The sequence below is a fragment of the Amblyomma americanum genome, chromosome 3, assembly GCF_052857255.1.
Source record: "Amblyomma americanum isolate KBUSLIRL-KWMA chromosome 3, ASM5285725v1, whole genome shotgun sequence".
In the NCBI taxonomy this organism is placed as follows: domain Eukaryota; kingdom Metazoa; phylum Arthropoda; class Arachnida; order Ixodida; family Ixodidae; genus Amblyomma; species Amblyomma americanum.
In genome coordinates this window covers 192,552,332-192,574,529 of record NC_135499.1, presented here as the reverse complement: position 1 = coordinate 192,574,529, position 22,198 = coordinate 192,552,332, and the positions used below count along the sequence as shown (strand labels likewise).

At 45.8% G+C, this 22,198-nt stretch overlaps 1 protein-coding gene across 9 annotated transcripts in view; it reads left to right on the top strand.

The window, feature by feature from the left end:
- The window catches only part of LOC144125731 (uncharacterized), an 85,198-nt gene that overhangs the window by 25,475 nt on the left and 37,525 nt on the right, over positions 1-22,198 (top strand). For 4 of the 9 annotated variants that reach the window (XM_077659379.1, XM_077659381.1, XM_077659385.1 and 1 more), the window contains exons 8-12: positions 2,310-2,547; positions 8,770-8,996; positions 13,185-13,301; positions 13,798-13,885; positions 21,233-21,609. In XM_077659379.1, coding sequence (XP_077515505.1) covers positions 2,310-2,547; positions 8,770-8,996; positions 13,185-13,301; positions 13,798-13,885; positions 21,233-21,609 — 1,047 coding nt within the window. The remainder of the gene's footprint in view (positions 1-2,309; positions 2,548-8,769; positions 8,997-13,184; positions 13,302-13,797; positions 13,886-21,232; positions 21,610-22,198) is intronic. The other 5 variants (XM_077659383.1, XM_077659382.1, XM_077659386.1 and 2 more) reach the window with 2 other exon arrangements.

The following is a 22,198-nucleotide window of genomic DNA, read 5'->3' as shown; positions in this document are numbered from 1 at the left end:
CCTACTGCAAATAGGCGTACATTTCTGCCTAGTAAATTAATTTTGGAGTAGATGCTCATGGTGAGTGGCATTTTTTTTATTCCGTCAACACGTTTTCCCTCCACTGTTCACAACCTCATGTATAACAAATTTGGCACTGAAGTTTACTGAAGTTTATAAGCGGGTTTCGGTGTATCGAATTATTCCACATATCAAACAAATCACGTTGAAACACGCTGTTCGTTATCACTGGGTTTGACTATACAGTTGAGCCTCGATATAATGAAGTACTACTTTCCGGAAAAAACTTCGTTACATCGAGTTTTTTGTCTTTCAGTGACACAAATGAAATCACGCATTCCTAAAATCTTCCCGTTCCGCTTTATTTTGCCCGCGTGCGTTCGTGAAGATAAAACAAGTGATTTTAAAATAACACCAAGCAAAACGAGCAGAGGGAGTAGTTCAGTAAAGCTTCGTTCCTTCGAAATCGCATATCGCAAAATATTTTATTAGTCGAAATTTTCTGCGGAGCTGAGCCGCTCCCGACGGCATTTATATTACCTTTACCTCGGAGCATTTTCTCAGCAAATTGTGGATAACTTGAAATCTTGACTGATAGCTGGAGGTAAATGCCGCGACTGAAAAATTACCACGAGCTTCGTGCGTTGTTGCAGCGACTGCCATGAAGTGGGTGCCTTCACCGAATATGAAACCAGGCAGCGCTGAGGAAACCTATTAATGGAGTCAAGCAACCCTGCGACCCATACGTGCTCTCATGGGCAGATGGGAATGGGGCACGCAAGCAGGGGCCCCCGTAAAATAGCATAGATGGCTTGGATTGCTTTGTGCACCATGTCATCGACCATATGTGCACATGCGCTGGACGCAAATGACCGACTGTCGTCTGTGTCCGCATTTCTCGAGACTGGCCGTGATGGTGTGCTTTTTAACCCCTTAACTGTTTTGGACGAGCTGCGCTCATCCTTGCCAAGCCGTCCCCAAACTGTTTTGGATGACTGTAGTGCGTCCTCGCTGAATAGGTTCTTCCCTTCAGTGTTTCGGACGAGCAGCGCTCGTGTGTGGCTTAGATGGCATTTTGCTCGACAGATGGCAGCACTGACCTGTTAATTTGGTTTTCTTCTACCGCATAAACGTTTTTTACGTAGGGCAACCTGGGTTTTTTTAAAATGGCATCCGGCAGAGGCGATGCGTGTATTGCTGGCTCGTCTTCTCGGAAAAGATGCTTTTCTTCGTCGTCATCTTCTTCAGACGATGGTGATTCAGACACCGAAGTGTACATTGTTTTAGGGAGCGAGGAGGACAGTGATGACGTTGTGCTGAGCAGTTCTTCCGATGAAGAAGAGGACAGCTCAGAAGCGAACTTTGCGAATGCGCGTCAGTGGGTGAAGATCGACGTCAGTAACATCCCCACGCCATAAACCAGCTCGACTTCCGCCTTGCCCTTCTTGAAGCAATCTTCAATGGGTACCTCGATCCCTCGCGAAAGATAAAGCGTGGCCGGCCTTCTGATGTACTTTATCCCACACGTCTTCAAGAGAGGAACTTTTTGGCTTATATCCCTCCAACCAAAAACAAGGCAATACCAACCAGGAAATGCTTCATTTGCTGCAAAGAGCAAGGAGACAAGGGCCTAAAAATTAGGAAGGAAACGGGGTTTTGGTGCAAGTGCTGCAACAAACCGTTATGCGTGATCCCTTGTTTTGAAATTTACCACACCGTCCCAAAGCTTCCTCGGTGAAGCAATCAACTGTTTGTCACCACAACTCAGTGAAAGAGTTAAGAAATTGTTGGCTGTGGTTATTCTTTAATTCTTATCGCTCATTGCCAGCAGGAAGTTGGTTTTCTCTATTGTGAGAAATAATAAACTTGAATATGCTAATCTGACTTCGTGTTTGCTTCAAATCTTTTTTTAAAGATCAAATGCATGCTTTTTATTGCAATAATAACCGAAATCAGGAATAAAAAAATAAGCAGTTTTGTTAAGTAATTCGTTGATATAACAAAACGGTGAAGGGGTTAAGGGGTTTTACATCCCAAAGTGACTTCAGCTATGAGGGACGCAGCATCTGACACGAATGCAAGCAGTGCAGCTTGGAGAGTTGATCTATTAGTGTGATGTATGGCAAGGCTGTATTCTTCAACAGCATATTTCTTGTGGCGTGGGTGCCATTATTGGACTCTTAGCGATTGAAATGGAAGATGCCTCCAAGTGAAAATGGTGGAGTGTGTTTGGAAGGCTCGCATTACGTCCCCTGCTTTCTAGGCTTTCAACATGCATGGTATGGTTGCTTTCTTGAAAATTTCTGCAGAGAGGAGGCGGTGGAGCAGCACGTGGCGGCTACCGTGGCCAGCACATTGAGCCATGGGTGTCACCACCTTTTGGTGTTCATGGCCCAGGCCTTGCGCGATTTGGGACACAGTCACCGCTGCAGCGAGGTTATCATCCGGGGGCTGTGGCTGGTGCAGATGGACCACGTGGCAAGATCTTTGTCAACCCCCAATTTCGCAATGGTGCTGCTGGCCTTGGGCCTGGTGTGCGAAATCAAGGTGTGGTTCGTTTGCTGTTTGTTATTTCGAGCTTTGATTTTTATGCATTTCAAAGGACTTTGTCAGTTTATTACTTATGGCTTGGCCAGTGGGTGGCAGGAATTTCTACCTGCTGAAAGCATTCAAGCTTTCTGTGCTGATTTTTTTATCAAGCATAAAATCCTTCTCTGTGTAGCCTGTGGGTTCCTGATTAAAGCAAGTGGCATTCTGCTACCGAGTCCAAGGAAACGGGATTCGGTCCCAGCCTGGCAGCCACATTTTGATAAAGGCAAAAGTAAAAAACGCATGTGTTCTGTGCGATGTTGGTGTACATTAAAAAACCCCACGTGGTCTAAATACCAGAGCTCTCCACTACATCATCTCTCATAGTCCCTGTGCAGCTGTAACAATCTATAAATGCTGCCTTCAAGGAGCAAGAGCTACCAAATCTTGAGAAATATACAGTTACGCTGATAATGGTAGTACAGTAAAAGGTCGTTAATTCCAACTCGAAGGGGACCGGAAAATTGTTTGAATTAAGCGAAGTTCGAATTATTGAATGGGCGCTAGAATGGGTGGTTATAGCACCCTGCCACGCAGGCAGAACCCGATGCAGTCACATCTAGACTCGTTATCGTGAGCTAGGCACTACTACACGTTTCTGGCGGGCATATTCTGAGAATTAAATTGATCCGGTCCTAATGGCAAATGAAATAAATTGATTGGCCAGTTAAGCACCAGAAACAAGTACTGGAATGCATTCGCGTGAGCAGCAAGCTTTAGTGCTGGAATATATGACGCTATTTTTGCTCCAAAACATGTTTATTTACGGGGAAGGGCTGTCAAAATTAAAAGTAATCAGCGATGTGCATTTGTTTGCATTTATTCTGCCGAGAATTCATCAGCATCATCAGCAGCTTGCCCAAAGCTCTTGCGCAACATCAGAGTTCTCACTGACAGAGAAGTGGCGTGTGCAACATTGAGTGCTGACGATACTTCATGTGCGCTTGGCGGTGGCATAGTCTCGTCGCCACCGTTGGACTCATCACTGTCGGCTGTTCTCACCGCACGTGAGCCCTGTGACGTCTGCTGGGAGCATGCAGCCTCAATTATATTGGCGTCACTCAAGGGCTCCAACGTCTCCATGCTGCTGTCCACGTAGCTCGCGCTCGCGACATCAACAAAATCCGGCGTCACCCGGACCGCCTTCTACATTGTTTACACCACATGATCGCGACCACGGCACAACGAAAACCTGGAATGGCTCGTGCCGAAGCATCAGCGGTGCGGGCGAGTGCTCCGGCAGTGAAAACCTGCTACGGCATGCACCGGAATACGGGCTTCGTGAGCCTCGTGCACTCGGCTTTTTTTTTTCTTTTCTGTTGTTTTACACCTCTGGTAAATTTGGGGCGTGTTTTACTCGCCATGCTATCTACATGTCAGCCAGTGGCTCCTAGTTCGAATTAACCGTAGCGGATGCCAACTTGCTCGAATTATCGGGTGTTTTCCCGCACTGAAGTACACGACTGTGCTGGGACCCGGGCATCAGTTCGAATTAACCGTAAGTTCGAATTAACAGCAAGTTCGAATTAACAGCTGACATGAACACAGGAAGGTTTCTGCAAGCCTACAATCCTACATGCTGCTGCTTCCTGGGTGCTGTTGACAGATGCGAGCGGAGTGAACGTGTTCTGACAGCCGGACTACAACCCTACACACCACTGTATCTTTCATGCTGCTAGTAGCGAATGTGAAATAAAAGCGCGAACTTTGGCGCGAACACTTACCGCACCTCCACCGGTCACTTGGGTAGTACGGCGAAGCCTGTCGCATGCCATTAGAATAGGAGTTCGATATATCTGTTACATGGCCAACCGCGTTCAATATAAAGGTAAAAATTGGATGTGTTTGTTTAAAGTATTGATTAATTATTCAATATAGCTAATAATTCATAATATTAGTGTTCGTTATGTTGAAGTTTTATTGTATCTGGTATCGCAGTGTAGTGGAAGTTGGAGTGACGGCTGTTGTGCTTTCGACAGTCCGCAGATAGACTGTCAGGGGCTGAGGTTAACTAATTGGGAAATGGGAGTGAGTTGATTTCAGGTATGTTTATAATTCAATGTATAAAATGTGGCAACAATGCCACGAATGTTTGTACTGTGTTCACGCTCGAAGCCACCGGCACTCGGATTCATCATTTGCTCATGACGCAAGATGCGACCAGACTTATCTCAAGTGATCGCAGCCACACACAACTACTTCCACATTGTTCCAGATTATTGTAGTCGCTTTGGTGCCTTATCTCCTTGGTTCCTTGCCAGCTTGAAATTGAGTGTAGCCAAGACCAGCAGGGATTCTGTGCGACGACCACTGAGCGTGCTTATTACTGTCGCCGCCGCCGAATCATTCATTTATTCATTTCTTTGTGGGTGAGTGTCAGCCCAACAAAGAGTTCCTTTTGGAAGCTCTTTTTGCCGTCCTGACTTCTGGACTGCCGTCGCAACTAGATGAAATCTGGTGGAGTAGTCGGGTAAAGTTCTCTATGCCTCCCAAGATGGATTCTGCTGCACTAGCGACGACTCTTGTGTATTGAGACCCTCGTGAGCTGCCCATTTTGTATAGCTAACTCCATAAGGAAATGGAAGAATGGCTGGACGTGCTTAGCTGCGTGCCTGTGTTGAATGTCTGGGACAACGACGGCAAGCTCCGAAACATTTAGTTTGCATTTTACAGCCCAGCCAGGATGTGGTTTGAAAACCGTGAGCTTTCCCTGATGACCTGGGGCACCTTCAAGGAACAACTGCTGAGGACGTTCAGCAGAGTCGTCCAGAACAAAAGAGGGGAGGTTCTGCTGCAGTCACTAGTTCAACACCCAAATGAGATGGTGACTGCGTACTTAGAAAAAATTAAACATCTTATCAACGCGTAGATCCCAGCATGAGCAAAGAGAAGAAGATGGGCTTTTTAATGCAAGGTGTTAAGGAGCCGCCTTTTAGCCAGTCTGGTCCACAGTCCACCAAAGACTGTCGTTGAATTCACCATGGAAGCGGCCACCATTGAGAGAACCCTAGATGCCAGAGTTCACTGTCTTTTCCGACAGCCACCCGGTGCCATGTTACCGACCAGTGAAAATCTACGGGAAGTCATTCACGAGATTGTCCGGGACAAGCTTTGTTGACTTCTACTATTGTCACCTCACTAATGGACATGGTCCGGTAAGAAGTCCACCAGGCTTTGGACGTCCCTCAAGCGACACTCGCGGCCACAGAACCCCAGGCCATTACTTGCACCGCCATGGTACGCAGCCAATAAAGGCATCCCACTAGCCCATGGAGCCTTATGTGCCGTCCCAACTACGACTGTCATCCTCCCACCCGCCAAATTTTCATCAAGCTCTGCTAAGGAAACCAGACCTCTAGAGGACCCCCATCAATGCCACCCACTCTGCTTTCACTGTGGTGAGGCCTGCCACATCTCTGGCACTGCCCATACAGAAGAATGGACCTCCGGTGTTTTGCCTACAACGCTCCACAACCACAACCCGGCCAGTGGCCACACAAGATACAGGAATACTTGCGTCACATTGGCTACACACAGAGCTGCCGATTGAGCTCCTTGTCGTCATCTGTGCAGTTTCTATCGCCATGTTACAGCTGCACAGAGACTGCTCGAGAATGGCCTCCAAGGCACCCATGGGGGAAACTAAAGACAGCAACCTTTGGAGGTGAGGTCACTCACGAACGAATTGCCAAAGATCCTCCACCGACGCATGAAGAAGCCACCCCCAGCACGGCGACATTGCGCACAACCGCGACCACGACGCAACCCAACTTCAGACTGACGCTGCCACCCAGTGAAATCACGACTACCTACCTAGGCACGACCACAGCACTCGAAGAAGCCGTGACCGGACTCCAAGATCGGCCTTGAAGTGGCTGTCAGCGGTCGCACGGTAACTTCATTAGTGCACACAGGAGCGGACTATTTTGTCATCAGTAGACCGTTTGCAGCTCAGCTCAAGAAAGTGATGACCGTTTGGGACAGCCCACAAATCCGCACTGCTGGACGGCACCTAGTTTCAGTGTCGAGACAGTGCACTGCACAAGTGACAGTCAGCGGACAAACAGTTGCCTTAAGTATGCTTCATGAAGTGAACGTTCAACACTGGTCAAGCATCATAATCTTGTTGGGTGCCAGGATTACCGAGAACATATAGGGCACCATTGTGGGAAACTCGCATCACTCTTAGACCGCTCGAAGCAGTGCCCGTTTCTGAAATGAATGAGCTGAGATGCCGGTGACAATCTTGTCACAGACTCCTCAACAGAGGTACGATGATTGTTTTCTTAAACGAACTATCCGATGTTCAAGACGCCTTCGCTCTCTCCAACTGATCTGCAGAAGATTGGAATGGGTTTTCTTGGCCCCTTCACTGCGTCAACATCGGGCAACAAGTGGATCACCGTGGCGACCGACTATTGGCCCGCTACGCCAAAGCGAAAGCCCTGCCGAGGGTACACCAGAGGTCTCAAAATTTTGCACCACCGGAATTCTCATCATGGATAGGGGAACAGCAGTTATGGTCCAGCTGACCCGAGCAATTCTGAACTACAGCCACACAAGCCACCGGCGGACTACTGCACATCATACGTGTCAACCATCATCTGTGCTCAACACCATGCTCCCAAATATCACCGATGAAGACAGCATTGACGTTGCTGCCTACCTTCAGCGTACAGAAGAAACCCAATGACTTACCCAGCTATGGATCAATGACCAACAGCCTTATGCTACAATTTACGCTGACGCCTCACGGAATACGGGCTGGGTGAGCGTGTGTGGGTGTGCACGCTCATTCACTGCTGCAGACTCGGTGAAAAGCTTTTGCGCCGCTATGTTATCCTGTACAAGATTCTTCGTCGAATCGAAGAAGTTGACTACAAGGTCGTCCCTGATGCAGTTACAGCATCTCAGCGGTATTGTTCACACCATGTTGCGTGTTGTGTGCCTGAAGCCTTATTATTTACACTGATGGACGCTTTGTGTTTGCATTCTCGGTGTTTATTTTTCTCTTCTCAATGTTCATTTCTTTTTGCATTCCTTTCTTTTTGTTTAAAGCATTGAGCCTATGCTTCTTTGAGAAGGCAGTAAGGCTACACGAATCTTTGTAATGTTTGATTATTCATGCTCTGAGCCGTCGGCGCACTGCTTTATCATTTGCTTGTGACGGGAGATGCTACCATACTTATCTTGAATGACCGCAGCCATGCGCAAGTGCTTCTGCATTGTTCCAGGTTGTTGTAGTTGCTGCCACACTGCATCTCGATTGTTTCTTGCCAGCTTCAACACAGTCACTGTGTAGTGGGTTACCGGCAGGTCACACCATATATTCATGCTGTGCGACCTCGAATACTGGGTCACATAATGAAGCCATCGGTCAGATTTTATTGTGAGGTCTAAGCTATAAAATATGTCCCACAGGTTCATCATGGGACCCAGTATTCATGGCCGTACAACATAAAAAAATTGTGTGACCCACCGGTGACCCATGACACAGTGAGCGTGTTAAATTGAGCGCAGCTGAGAGCGCCAGGTATTCTGTTCAATGACCGCCGAGCACGCTTCTTTCATCACCGCTGCCAAGTCATTCAGTTCCTTGTGGGCACAGGTCAGCCTAATAAAGAGTTCCTTTTGGAAGCCCTTTTCACTGACTTCCTGACTGCCGGACTGCTGTCACTACAACGTGACAATATGATAAGCTTTTTCGTAACTTTGAAGCTTTGAAAGTAAGATACAGTCCATTTCCGCAGCTCCTTCAGCAGCATACCAGGCCACACGAGAATTACCGCAAGCTTTTGGTCAGCTAGGTTGGCTTCACCGCATGGCAGTAGTGTTGTGTTGACTCCATACTGAAGCGGTACTTGTGCGCTGTGCCCTTCGATATACTGAACTTTCCGATGAACAGGAGTTTGATGAACATAAACAGTTGTGCTATACTTTTGCATATGATTTTTTCAAGGAGGTGTTTTGACTGTTTAATATCAACAACAATTCGATACATTTGAGTTCAATATACTATCCAGGATCAATTGTATTCGTGCAGTCCATCCCTTTTTTTTATTATTGGTCTGGCTCTCCTCGTGCATGTCAAGCTACTTGCTGTGTGTCTGGTGGCAACCCATGTTGTGTTCTGTGTGCACTGAGTTGTGAGTTGACAGAGTGCATTGGCGTGCCACGCAGGTGTGCCCTTGGGTATGCAGCCCTTTCAGAACCCCCGGGGACCTCCTCCCTTTGGCAACCAGCAACCAGAACACTTCCTGCGACCCCCGTTCATGTCGCAGGGGGGACCACCCTTGTTGCTGCGCACAGAGCCCTTTGCATCACCTGCCCTGCTCCATCCACCACAGCAGCCACCACCGCTGCCTCATGTGGCCCGTCAGAACCCACCACCTTCACACTTTGCACCGGTGAGTAATGTTTGGATTCACATCTTTCGGGACCGGTGTGTTTCACCTGTGTGGTCTAGAGTACGGCTCTTTGACAGCAGTTGGGTGTGGGCAGGAGCACAAGGACAATCCATGAGAGAGCTCTCTGTAACAGAGAGCATAGAGTTTTGCAAAATTACATAGAGAGAAAGTGAAAACAGGAATGAAAATTATTTAGCTTTATTTGCTGTGCTCATAAATATGCTAAAAAATTTTTGGGTCACTTAGTGTAAAAGTTTTTTATTGTGTTGTTCTTTTAAAAGAGGAAATTTTGTGCAGGCAGGATTTTTTTTTTTAGCTAAAGTATTTGACCTGTAATGAAGAAGTGGTGAAAGCATCAAGGGAGATGGAGAAGACAAGCGTTGCTCACATGACAGACTACAAGCTCGGCCCGTCCAAGCAACTCTACTATTACTGATTTCCAATAACGGCCAGTGGCCATAAGCCCTGCCTTACACTTGGAAGGCACGATGGGATCCGATCCTACCTAGACACCCTGTTGCTCTGCAGCCGCTGATGGACTTCAGCACCATGAGCGCGGGCCTCACACTCTGGCCCCTTCTGTTGTTTGCTCCGGGGCATTTCGCTGGCAGGATCCACCAGTGTTCAGCAACGCCGATGATCAATGCATTGAGGACTGGCTCTCATCCTACGAGTGCATAAGCATGCACAGTAAGTGGGATAACGTGCTCAAACTCAACAGTGTCATCTTTTACCTTATGCAAGTCGTCGAACTACAGTACGCCCATCACGAATCCGAAATCTACACTTCGACCACCCTCAAAGCACGCTTTGTGGATTGTCTGGTCGCCCTGCCGTTTGCAAAGCTTCGTGCCGAGCACCGTTTGTGCGGACGGGCGCTGCGGACCGACGCTGCATCGAGGATGTTTAGGCCTTTACCATTGCTCCAACCCCTGTATAGTCGAAGATCACAAGATTAAGCAGATCTTGAAGGGCATCCATGAGAGCACTTTCCACATGTTTCCTGTGAAAGATTGCTGCGCTGTTGCTGCCATTGTCACGTTGTGTCAGAGTTACGACAAGCTTTGACAACAATGTATCGTTGCTCGGCAACTCCTAGAAACTATCGTGGGCTTGTCTGATGTCATCTACACTCGGCGATCCTTCAACATAACACTTTTTGAGGGAAGAGGTTGCTTGGCAGTTGGCACTGCTTCCCAGCATTTACGAGTCCCCCTTGCAACTAGCGCTTGGGCTTTACTATATTATTGAGGAGCAGGTTGCAGAAGCACTTCCCCATGCTTGCTGCCCAACTCTCCACGAGGCTCTGTTCACTGCTCCTTTCACATGCGCTGAAGGTGTCTCGTCACCCAGAGGTTTGCTACCTACCCCTCTCCTATGCTGAAGCCTTAGCATAGCCATTGCCACCTGCAAGTTTTTCGTCCTATGACTTGACCTCATAAGAATTTCCTTCTCAACGCCGTGCATCGCCATCTTGTGAACCCTTGGTACACCTCTGACAACTGGTCTACCTGCTTTGCATGTGGCTTCCCTGGATATGTTGCACACCTCTGCTGTCATCACCTGCCGGAGACTGGTCACTTGTAGTGTGCCACCATCCCATCTTCCTGAGCCCACCTCTCCACCCTTTTGATTTTCACCGTCAACTTCTCACCTGTTCGCCGCTCGCCCTCTCCGCGTCGAAGTTCGCACTCGCCAAATGCATGATGGAGGCTGTTCTCAATAGTCTTAAGTGGCACATGTCTTTGTTACTTGGATAGACATTATGGTGTTTTCTGCTGGCTTCACCACCCACCTCATCACCTTGCAGCAGTCTTAAGTGCTGTTGCACAATCTAAAAAGTGCCAGTTTGCTGCCTGCCGTGTTGCCATTTTGGGGCATTCTGTGTCATCGTACTTCCTGATCCAGCTAAGCTCAGAGCTGTTACGGTGTTCCCCAAACCGACTTCTGTGAAGCAACTACGCAGCTTTCCTGGCCTCTTTTTGTATATTCGGCATTTTGTTCGTAACTTTGCGGCCATCATTGCCTCTTTAAATAAGGGAGTGGGAATCATGTAGTAGTAATATAGTAATAAAGTTTACTTTGTAGATTAATATCTTGTTCACAATTCTTTAAATAACAGTTGCACTCGGGGAAAAAAAGTCTAATATCACATTTTTGCTTTATGCTCACACGATAAAGGAGCTTACTAAATGCTGTCATGCACATTGTAAGCTGGTCGGTTACCTCTTGACAGGAGGAGCAGTGATGTCAGCATTCATTCGATTATCAGAGGAGCAACGCATAAGGCACTGTCAAAACACAACAAGACAACTCTCGAAATGTGCGCAAATGCGTCAACCTGAGCTGCAACGTGAGCGTAACCATCCCTTCCACGCTCGCTCGCGATGCCTAACGACAAAGCGCTGGTTGTGGAATGCCGACTTTAACGCAGCATTCATGATGACACAAAGCCTGCTTAGCCCTTGCCTATTGTTTTTGCCGGCCTGCAAGCCCTGTGACGGGCTTGCAGCAGTTGTCGTGACCCGAAGGTACGAAACCTAATACAAGTCTTTGATGTCCTAGCATGCGGTGTGGTTGTGCAGGCTGGCTTTGAGCCCTATGTTTCTGCAATGCGCTTCTTTCTTTTCTCCTATAGCCTAAAATATGCAGTTTGTAGGTTCTAACTGACAAAAATTGAAAATGGTCAAGGTTGTCACGAAACAACCGCAGCAGCTCACGTGGGCCACAACTTGGCCCCTTTGAGGCGCTTTCGTGCACGCTGTCTCTGTAGTTATCTACAATGAGAGGATCACTGCCACTCAGGTTCACAGCCATTTGTAAACTGCATTGTGGCATGACGCAGTGACATGCTCCATATTGTTGCTCTTCATTTTCTGACTTGCAAATGTGCATGGCATCTCTCTGTGGCTTTCAGCGCTTTGATTTTATGCAAGGCCATTACGCAAGTGAGATTTTGCCACTTGCTGACAGTCGATTGTGTGAGGCAAGAGGAGCAAGTTAACTTACGTGATAAGTGTAAAATACTGTTATTTAAAGGTGTTGCGATGTTTCGCCACAAGTTTAGATGAACAAGAAATTCGTAATTTCTGAACGTTTATGGGATTCAAATAGTGAAAGTGCGGTGCGAATTGAATTGGGTAGTAAATACAGTAAAACCCCGGTGTTGCATTTTTCACAGGACTGCAGAAAAAAACAAAAAACATTCCAGCTGGGGAAATGTAGATGCCAAGAAGTGCGCATGAACAAAAAAAGTACATTGTTGCCTGCAGTTTTCTCTTGTTGTTGTTTGTTTATTTTACTTCTACTAAGGGGAACATGCTTCTCTGGAAGTTGCAAGGCTTTGTGGCTTTCGCGATCATTCATGTACGCAGAAAGTCCTAAACTCCCGCGATGGCTGTCTGTCTGGCTGAGCAGCTGTAGGTGGAAGGGAAGCAGCAGTGAAGAGGGTGGGCACATGGAGTGGGCAATGTTTGAGCACACTTGCATGCTTGTGCTCTATGTTCATGGCGGCCATTTTAACCCTGTACAATCCTTGTCCACTGGAACCTAGAAATTGCATTTTTAAGCTGCAGGCAAAAAGATTAACGTTGATGGCAGAAATAAGTTTTAAAGCCAACTCATACAACTGCTTCTCGTACAGCACTGCCCGCTTAGTGTTTGCCGTGGCATAGTTTCGTTTTCGCACCTTCTTGCGCTCGAACCGCAGCGGTGATCGAACTGCACCAACAGGTTTAACAAGATAAGATTCACACCGCCCCTGTAAGAGAAAAGTGCTCAACATTGGCATGGATGCAACAAGCCGGAAGCCGCCAAATAAGGCCTCATCACCGTTCCAGGCGCGCTAAACGCATAGCTGTCAAAATGCCAACATAGGGTGAGCGACTGTCATGAAGTGACGTTCGTGACGTAGCATATGGGAAAGCTGCCACAGTTGCAACGTAACGGCCAAGTTTGTATAGGATGGGTTTCTGTGGGAGCTTAGGTGGAACTGCTTATGAAAACCTAGCAGCCGGCAAAACGCAGCACACAGGAACGTAATAGCGGGGTTCTGCTGTACTAGCATTTGCAAACTTCTGGACGTTTCGAATATCGGCACCCATACTTATAAGAGATCGTTTTTCTTTAAAGCCTCTTACATCATGAGGTTGTGGCTCAAAGTACCAAGAAAAGTATTATTGCTATCAGGGACTGGAACATTTCATGGCAGCTGGCCAGCCAGGTGGCTTTGACATGTCTGCGCAAGGCCCAAGGCCATCTGAATTCAGTGGTCCGCAGTCTTCTGGAGCAGGTGATGCTTTTCGGGTGAGTGCACCATATTACATAGCAGTGTAACATGGCAGCACGCACAGCTTTGTCATGTCTGTACACAGTGTGCAATACTGGGATCATTGTTGGTTGACAGGGTTAGGTGTTATGATTATGGTGCTTGACATTGCAGAGAAGGAAGAAGATTTCAGAAGTGCATATTTTCACCTTTAAAATGGCCTGCCTTCTTAGTATTTAGGCGCTCTTGTGGTATAATAATAATGTCACTGTGATTGGCTTTGCTGAGTTCTGGCTTGGTGTTTGCAAGACGAACTGTGAGCTTTGTGAGTCAATTTGGCAAATGCGTGTCGGGATCATGCACTGATCTAGCAGTAGTAAGTGTTTAATGTGAAATAAAAACAAAAAGGAAGGTAAAAGATTTTTGCTAACCTTGGCATCTGCCATCACTACGGCGGCGGCACCTGAGCTGGAGCAGCGGAAATAAAGGATGGTGGGCAGTTTGAATGATCTAGTTTGCATAATGCATTTTCAGCAGCCTCAACCACCCTTGGACCCCTGGCAGTCGCCACCTGGAAGCAGGATCCCTCCCGATTCCATGCAGCAACATCAGCAACAACATAGTAAGTTTTGCATTCTCATATGGCATCTGTTGGACCCTGCAGATATGTCAGCCTCTTGGATATCAAACCAGAAAAATGAAACAGGAGTTACCATACGTTGCCACATATGTCAACATCATTATATAGATCTCTGGAAGCAGTCTGCGTTGCTCAATGGGCCAGCGAAGGCTTGCAGAATGAGAAGATCACAACTGGTACGATTATTTAGGTTTGTTTGTTTACCAACAGTTTCGGATGGTGGACCGTCCTTCATCAAGGTTAAAGTTGAGTGAGCACAGAGGTCCACGTATTTACAGTACTGAATTTAGAAGGAGAGGAGGAACTCTCTTTGAAGAAGGGGAAAAATACACATCACAAAGCATAAGACAAGAATGCACCAGTCTATTAAGGGGAAAAGAAGAGGATTGTAAAACAAGCAAGTGAGAGGGGAAAAAATAAACTGAGGTAACAGAGGTGTAATGGAGGTGGAGAGGGGTGAAAGGCTTCCTTTGGCAGGAGCTAGAAATTGGAACTAGGGGTGTGTGAATATTTGAAATTTCTAATACGAATCGAATGTGTTTCATGTTCGGTTCATATTCGTATTCGAGAAATGATATTCGTGAATTTCCGAATATTAGAAAATTCCTGAATACTCGGCAGCGATCGTATACCACGCCGACTTTCGTAAATTTGATTGTGGCAAAAGTGCAATATCTGGGCAAATGACTTCGTCTGGCATGCGCTCTATTGTTGACATACTCGTGCGGACCTTTGTACAGCCCACTGGAGATTTGCTGTATATAATAATAATAAAAAGAGGGCAACACTGAAGCAGACTGATAAGACTGCGGGCGAGATAATAGCATCGTAAAAGATAATAGAAAAATTTTAGCAAAAATTGCCGTGGATAGTGATAGAAACAGGACTGTCGAAGATCGCGTCCATGATTATAGCTTAAAGGCACGTGTTTCTCGAACATGCGCTTCCAGCTTAATCGTCGATTTTGAAAACGCTTGCGCTGGACTGAGTTATTTCATTTTTATTTTTCTAAGAACACACACGCACGCACACACTCTCTCTCTCTCTTGGTTTCGGTGACTGTTGGCTTCCTTCATATATTTGTGAAACGAGCCCCTCATTTCATTTACCTTGCTTGCTATATATATATATATATATATGGGCATGTTCAGATAAGAACGGTAATCGAGGTCCCATGACCATTTTTTGTTTTCAATTATATTTTTATATGTGATGGGTAAATGTGTCCACACAAAGGAATGAACCTTAGTTTTGCAAGGAACTTTGTAGTTTTCTCGGAAAAAAATCGTATGTCACAAGAGGTGGAGAATGTCGTTTTTGCCACTTCTCAAAGTTGCAAGTTTGGAGCATCACTGCATGCACAATAAGTTGTTTTCGCGCATAATTATTTTTTCAGTACTTTATTACAACTTGTACTATACGAAGAAATAAAAAAACGTTTTCTTTCTCTGTCAATCTTCTGAGTAAAAAAATCGCAAATTTCGCTTCCGGAGCTGTGCGGTGCCAAAAAGGCACTTTTCAGGGCAAGCTTAGGGCAAGATGCGTAAAGATCTCCCGGCTGAATCTTTTTCTCTGTATTTTTCAGCTACTTTTAATCACTTCAGGCAAGTTTTGTAGCTCTACACTTGACCTATGTTTTTCAATATGGCCTCAAAATTGGCAGAAGTTCAAAAACGTCAAAAAAGTGACAACTTTGACTTGAATTTTAAAAAAAACATCATCATCGAATTTTATTAAAATTTGCCCTAATAATACTCAACATTTCATAATTATAAGGCTTTAAAAAAGTATTGCATTATATTGTTTTAAAGTATGGAAATAAATACAAAACGGACTTAATGATTTCAATCCCTACGACTGCTCAGTATTCCCTCTTAGAATGCGCAATCGTCAGAAGCTGGTTTTAGTATTGGTATTTTGTAAGTAAATTTTAAACGCTACAGTTGCTGAGTTCATAAGTGTAATTTGTAAGCATTTTTTCTATTACAATCAAAGGTCTAAAGCTCCTATTCGCTTTCGTACTGTTCTAACGGTGGGACCTAAATTACTGTAAGCATATTCCAACACGTTATTTTGGAGTGACGTGTGTGTAGGAGTAGTTTATGCAAACAATTAATGCACCCGTCGCACTTTCAAGGTGACTTTAACTGCTACCGCCGCTCAAGGGATGAACCGCGCTTTGCAGCCGCTCCTATAGCTATATAACGCCCGGCGCGACCCTGAAATTCACAGCATCATGTGTGCCGCCGCCGCACCGAGGCTTTAGCCGTCGCTATCATCTTTTCATCGCAACGCACCGAACGCCTAGCAGTTATGCCTCAGCCTTCGACCTTGAACCGAGATAACCCTTGTGAGCGGATGTTGTTCGGATCTCGAATTTTGTGTGTCGTTTACCAGGCCTGGTAGACCCGGTGGGGTCGTTTTCTGTACTCACGTGTTTTCTCTGCGCTGGAGCGCTCCCTCGACAAGCATACTTGGTATATCAGTCTCAGCTCGTACGCCAGACCGAAAGAACATCAGTGTCGACGGTGGGCAGCCTGTGTTAAAAATCCATTCATCTGTCCATCTCCTCTTTTTGGAAAAGCAGCTCTGGGCCCTGCATCCGTCACCTGCTCTTCTGTCTCGCGATAATCTCCGGAAGCGGTGAGCTTTTGCATTCATGAAGAGATTTCCGCGGCGAACGTTTTGTGCCGACTACTCAAAAAGGCACAAACAGAGAATTGAAAAAGGACGTAATTTTCGCAGTGTAAAGACACTCAATGTCGCTGCTCTCAAAAAAGTCCTACTTCCCGAAGAAGCTCTCCGAGTACGAGAAAGTGACTTCATCTGTCAGAATTGTTACCGTCGGTTCAAGGAATACATAGATAATATGCAGGCAGAGTCAACCGAAACATTAGAAGAATTCCGCCCTGGGGAAGAAATCGTAGAAAATTTAAATTCAAGTGTCAGCCTTACCTCCGAAATCTTGCCCCTAAAGCCACCGAGCGCTCTAAAAAACGCCTCAGACTTTCCTATGCAAAGCGAAAGCAGGAAGAGGTGGCAAGAGCTATGGTGACGAAAATACGATCTGGGATACAGGCAGCATATAATGTCCCAGAGACTTCGCGTGCGTCAGAAGAAAAGTGTGCGCAATGCAGCAGTTGGGAGGACAACCTACATGCTGCCTACAATAGGTGCACGTCCTTTCAAGAGCGTTGCCAGCTGCTGACACTGCTACCACGCAACCTAACCGTGAAATATGTGCAGGAAGTTATTCCAGAGGCAACGAGGTACGTTATCCAAAAATCGAAGAAGATGGTGGATGAGGAAGGCGTATGGTCAACACAGGAGAGATATACAAGATGTAAACTACAACAGGAAGACATTACCACCGTTTTGGAATATTACACCATGGATGAACTCGATTGCTCTAGACAGACTCCGAACAAAAAGGATGTTGTGAGAATCGAGAAGGAAGGAGAGAAAGAATGGATACCTAAACGCTTCATGACGCGGTCCTTGCGAGAAGCATTCCGCCTCTACAAGCAAGCTCACCCTGCCTCCCAGGTTGGCCTCACAAAATTCATATCCTTGCGTCCTAAGTGGGTGAAATGCTCGCCACAGTGGCAAATGTGTGTTTGTGTATGCTGTGCAAACTTTCAGTTGTGCCTCGTGGGACTGCAGAACGCGTCCGGAAGGTCGCTTTCTCCCGAAGATATGCAGAGCCTCTGCGTATGCCAGGAACCTACTGCGTCGTGTTTCCTTAGGAATTGTGAGCACTGTCCACAAGATGGCATTTTCACTTCGGAAAATTTTGAAATGAGCAGCGAGGACGAGGTGTTGATTGCTTCATGGGAATACGGTGAGCTCGTTAAAAAGACTCTGACCGCTTCATCATTTATGAGAAAATGTCTAAGAATGACCATGAAATGGATTCCCCACAACTATATTAGATCTGTGCAAGCAAGAGCAATACATGAAGAAAAACACAGCTGCAAGAGAGGTGCAATTGTTTTGCATTTTGATTTCGCCGAAAACTGGACAGTTGTGCTTCCAGACGCAGTACAAGCTTACCATTGGCAGAAAAAGCAGGTGACCGTGTTTACCTGCGTTGTCACGTCAAGAAAATCGACTCGGAACTACGCCGTAATTTCCGACGATATGTCTCATGATTCAGCTCATGCATGCTTGGCTCTGTCAAAAATCAAAACACACCTCGAAGACAACGCGCCAATCTACACCAAGATAACATATGTGAGCGACGGGGCTCCCGCTCACTTCAAGAATAAATATCACTTTCATGAGCTACAACGCAGTGAATGTCGAGAGACGAAATGGATGTTTTCGGCCACTGGACACGGCAAAAATGCTTGCGACGGCGTTGGTGGGCTTGTCAAACATCGAGCATCACACCACAACTTGCGGAAGCCTGCAAGTGAGTCCATACAAACAGCCAGCGGCTTCGTAGACGCAATTAAAGGAACGCTAAAGAACATCACCATTCTGGAGCTCCCACAGAGGGAGCTTGCAGACTTTCGCGAAACGAAGAAGGAAGAATGGAAAATGGCTAAGAAAGTGCCTGGAGTTCAGACGCTCCATATGTGGAAGTACGTTCAAACAAATGAAGGCAGTGCATCCTACGTGGCCTCCACCGCTGCTTCGGAATGGAAGAGACTGTGATCTGGTTTGTGCTTCGTGCTGGACAATATACTGTGCGCATACCGACTTCAACTGCTGCCGTTAATTTCTTGTTACGATTTTCTGAATTGCAATCGAAATTATTCCGGAGCCCTCCACTACGGCACCTCTCTCTTCCTTTCTTCTTTCACTCCCTCCTTTACCCTTCCCTTACGGCGCGGTTCAGGTGTCCAACTATATATGAGACAGATACTGCGCCATTTCCTTTCCCCCAAAAAACCAATTATCTGCATATAAAGCGGCATCCCATTTGTAAATTGCGTTCCTATTAAAACTCCTCCTGATTAAAAATCTCGCAGATAAATTGTTCCTCTCAGAAGACGACGTTCTGTCTCCTGACATTGCCCTGTAGAACCTTTGAACACAGAGGTAAACAGATGCAGGTACGGAAACGTCGGCTTCAGAAATACATTAATATAAATTTTTATATATAAAATTTTTTCTAGGAACCCACAAATTATCTAATATTTTTAAAAAATCGATTACATACCAATGTACCTTACGATGATAAATTAGAGAATACAAAAAAAAAACGTTTGACCGCCAGCAGTCAGTTCATCAGGTGAAATAACGAATTTATTCCCATTTTGACGCATTAAGAACGCCGCTAACAAGCGAGTAGAAGCTGTACAAACATTCAGGATGGTTCGCATATTGTGGTAATTGAAATGTAACCACGTTCAGTGAGTGCTAAATCAAATATCTGACAGTTACTATTTCTAAGAGGCAGTAATACGCAATTCTAGGTAACAAAAACATGAACTCAGTTTTGCATTTATTTTTATACTTTAAAACAAAATAATGCAACACTTTTTTGGTGTTTTAAAATTATCGAGTATTGAGTATTATTAGGGCATTTTTTAATAAAATTCGATGATGATGTTTTTTTTTTAAATTCAAGTCAAAGTTGTCACTTTTTTGAAGTTTTTGAACTTCTGCCAATTTTGAGGCCATATTGAAAAATATAGGTCAAGTGTACAGCTACAAAACTTGCCTGAAGTGATTAAAAGTAGCTGAAAAATACAGAGAAAAAGATTCTGTCGGGAGATCTTTACGCATCTTGCCCTAAGGCTGCCATGAAAAGTGCCTTTTTGGCACCGCACAGCTCCGGAAGCGAAGTTTGCGATTTTTTACTCAGAAGACTGACACAGCAAGAAAACGTTTTTTATATTATTCGTATAGTGCAAGTTGTAATAAAGTGCTGAAAAAATACTTATGCGCGAAAACAACTTATTGTGCATGCAGTGATGCTCCAAACTTGCAACTTTGCGAAGTGGCAAAAACGACATACTCCACCTCTTGTGACATACAATTTTTTTCCGAGAAAACCATGAAGTTCCTTGCAAAACTAAGGTTCATTCCTTTGTGTGGACACATTTACCCATCACATATAAAAATTTAATTGAAAACAAAAAATGGTCATGGGACCTCGATTACCGTTCTTATCTGAACATGGCCATATATATTTATATGACCATCCCAGCCCACCTATGACCATCCGGAATTGGTAGGTTGACCTTTAGGCAGAACCAACTTATTTTATACGGTATGAGTTATTAGGTAGTTTTAATGAGTGGCGGGTAGTTTTTGCTTTTTGCTGGGGCCCATTCCTGGCAGGACATGTGAAAGCATGTGTCAAAAAAAATAAAAAGAAATTTTTAATTCATTTGCAAATCGGTTCTATTTAAGAAAATTTGAGTTGCGCATCGTTTACCTGCCTCGTTGCTTCCTCAGATCAGAGCAAGCTTCTGGTATCTGCATGCGAATCTGGAAGACAGGATGGAGCACCATATTTTCACTTTTCATCTCTGTCTGCTTCTAACTGCTTGCCTTTGATTGGAGCATTACACGTTTATTGCTTTCAGTTATGTAAGCACTGGAATGTCATCCCGTGGGGAACTACAAACCAATTTAGACGGTGGGGCAGCAGAAAGTATATACGTTACACCCACCTCCTCGCCCTCCTTCCTTTTGTTGCCAGTGAGGGCTACATATTCCGTGTGTCACACCCCATTAAGCATTCGGTCGCAGCGCTTGTCAGTGGTCGTTTGTGTTTCTTCTAGTTCCTTATCCAAGTTTTGTATCCACTTCTTTTATATCAGGGCTACAAGTTGGGAAAGGGGGGGGGGGGGTCGACTAATATTCATCAATATACGGTAATTAACTGGCTCACTTTTGGTTATTACTTTATTACTGCACCTACAGTTGCTTATGTAATACATATCATTACACCAGACTCGCTACAAGCACTGCCTGATTTAGTTGGCAAGCACCACTACCAATAGACCGCAGCGATATCCTAGTGGTTTGAGCATCTACCTCTCATGCGGGAGGTGCAGGGTTCAATCCCCAGTGCCATCGGGTACCCACCGGTGATTCATTGGGTACAAGCATTCCCTTGGCCTGTTGCTCTGCTTCTTTTGGGTGAAATGCTTGAGAAATGTGTCTTTGACCCTACCTTGAGAACACAAAAACACCTTTGTCACAGATGGCCTAGCACTGTAAAAATTCATCATCATGATCATCATCACAGCTACCAATGGTGCCTTGCATAAATCACAGGTCTGGTAGAAATGGGTGGGCTTTGCTGGGCCCGGCTGGGAAAATATTTGTTCCTTCTTAAACACCAGTGTGTATTCTTTTTGCTTTCAGGGCTTCCCATGCGGCAGCAACAGCCACCTCTTCAGCTTCAACATCAGCAGCCACAGCATCAACAGCAGCTCCTTCATGGCCAGTTTGGAAACTCCTTCACACCTGGCACTCCCATCCAGCAGCAGCAGCAACATCATCAGCAGCAGCAGCGACAACAGCAGCATCAGCAGCAGCATCAGCAGCAGCATCAGCAGCAACAACAGCAACAACAACAACAGCTACAACCACAGCAGCTGCAGCAGCAACAGCAGCAGCCAGGCTCCTCTTTGGTCGATCACCCGTTCCAGCCAGGTTCAACATACCAAGGTGGACCTTTGACACGGCCACCTGGAGGCCCACCCCACATGGGACACCACCCGCCGGGACCAAACATGCTGGTAAGAGCCTTTGGCTTTGGAATATAGGCGAGTCCACTGTAATAGCCGTAGTTATAACGGATGCTCGTTTATTATCAATGCAAGTGCTGCTAGTGTGAAAAATGTATGAGGGCAGTGGCACTGACTCTCATATACAGGGAACAACTGTGAACTCTCCCTGTAGTGAAAAATCGCGCTTCCCTCAAGTGGAGACCGAAGAGCACCACACAGCCCCTGTGATGCAAAAAAAGCAGTACAAAAGGTGGTAGTGGAACTGAGGTAACCACTGGCCAAGCGTGCACAGGCAGGCTACAAAGCACACAAGGCTAGTCAATGCATGTGTGTATATGTTGGCTTGGGAAAATATCTAGTGGAAGGAGAAGTGCAGTGGGTGCAAAACAAGTCAGTGTTAAAGCGAAACTACTGCGCAGGGACAGTATTCAACCAATGCACGTGATACAAGAAGTTTGAATACCAGTCATGCGGCATTCCCTGCTGGCCTGTCTGGTCACTGAACATGTTTCACTTGACCAATCGGCTCCCCACCTTCTGTGCTACTGTTGCATTGAAGCAGTGCACAAATAGTGGAGTTGATACATTCTGCAAGCAT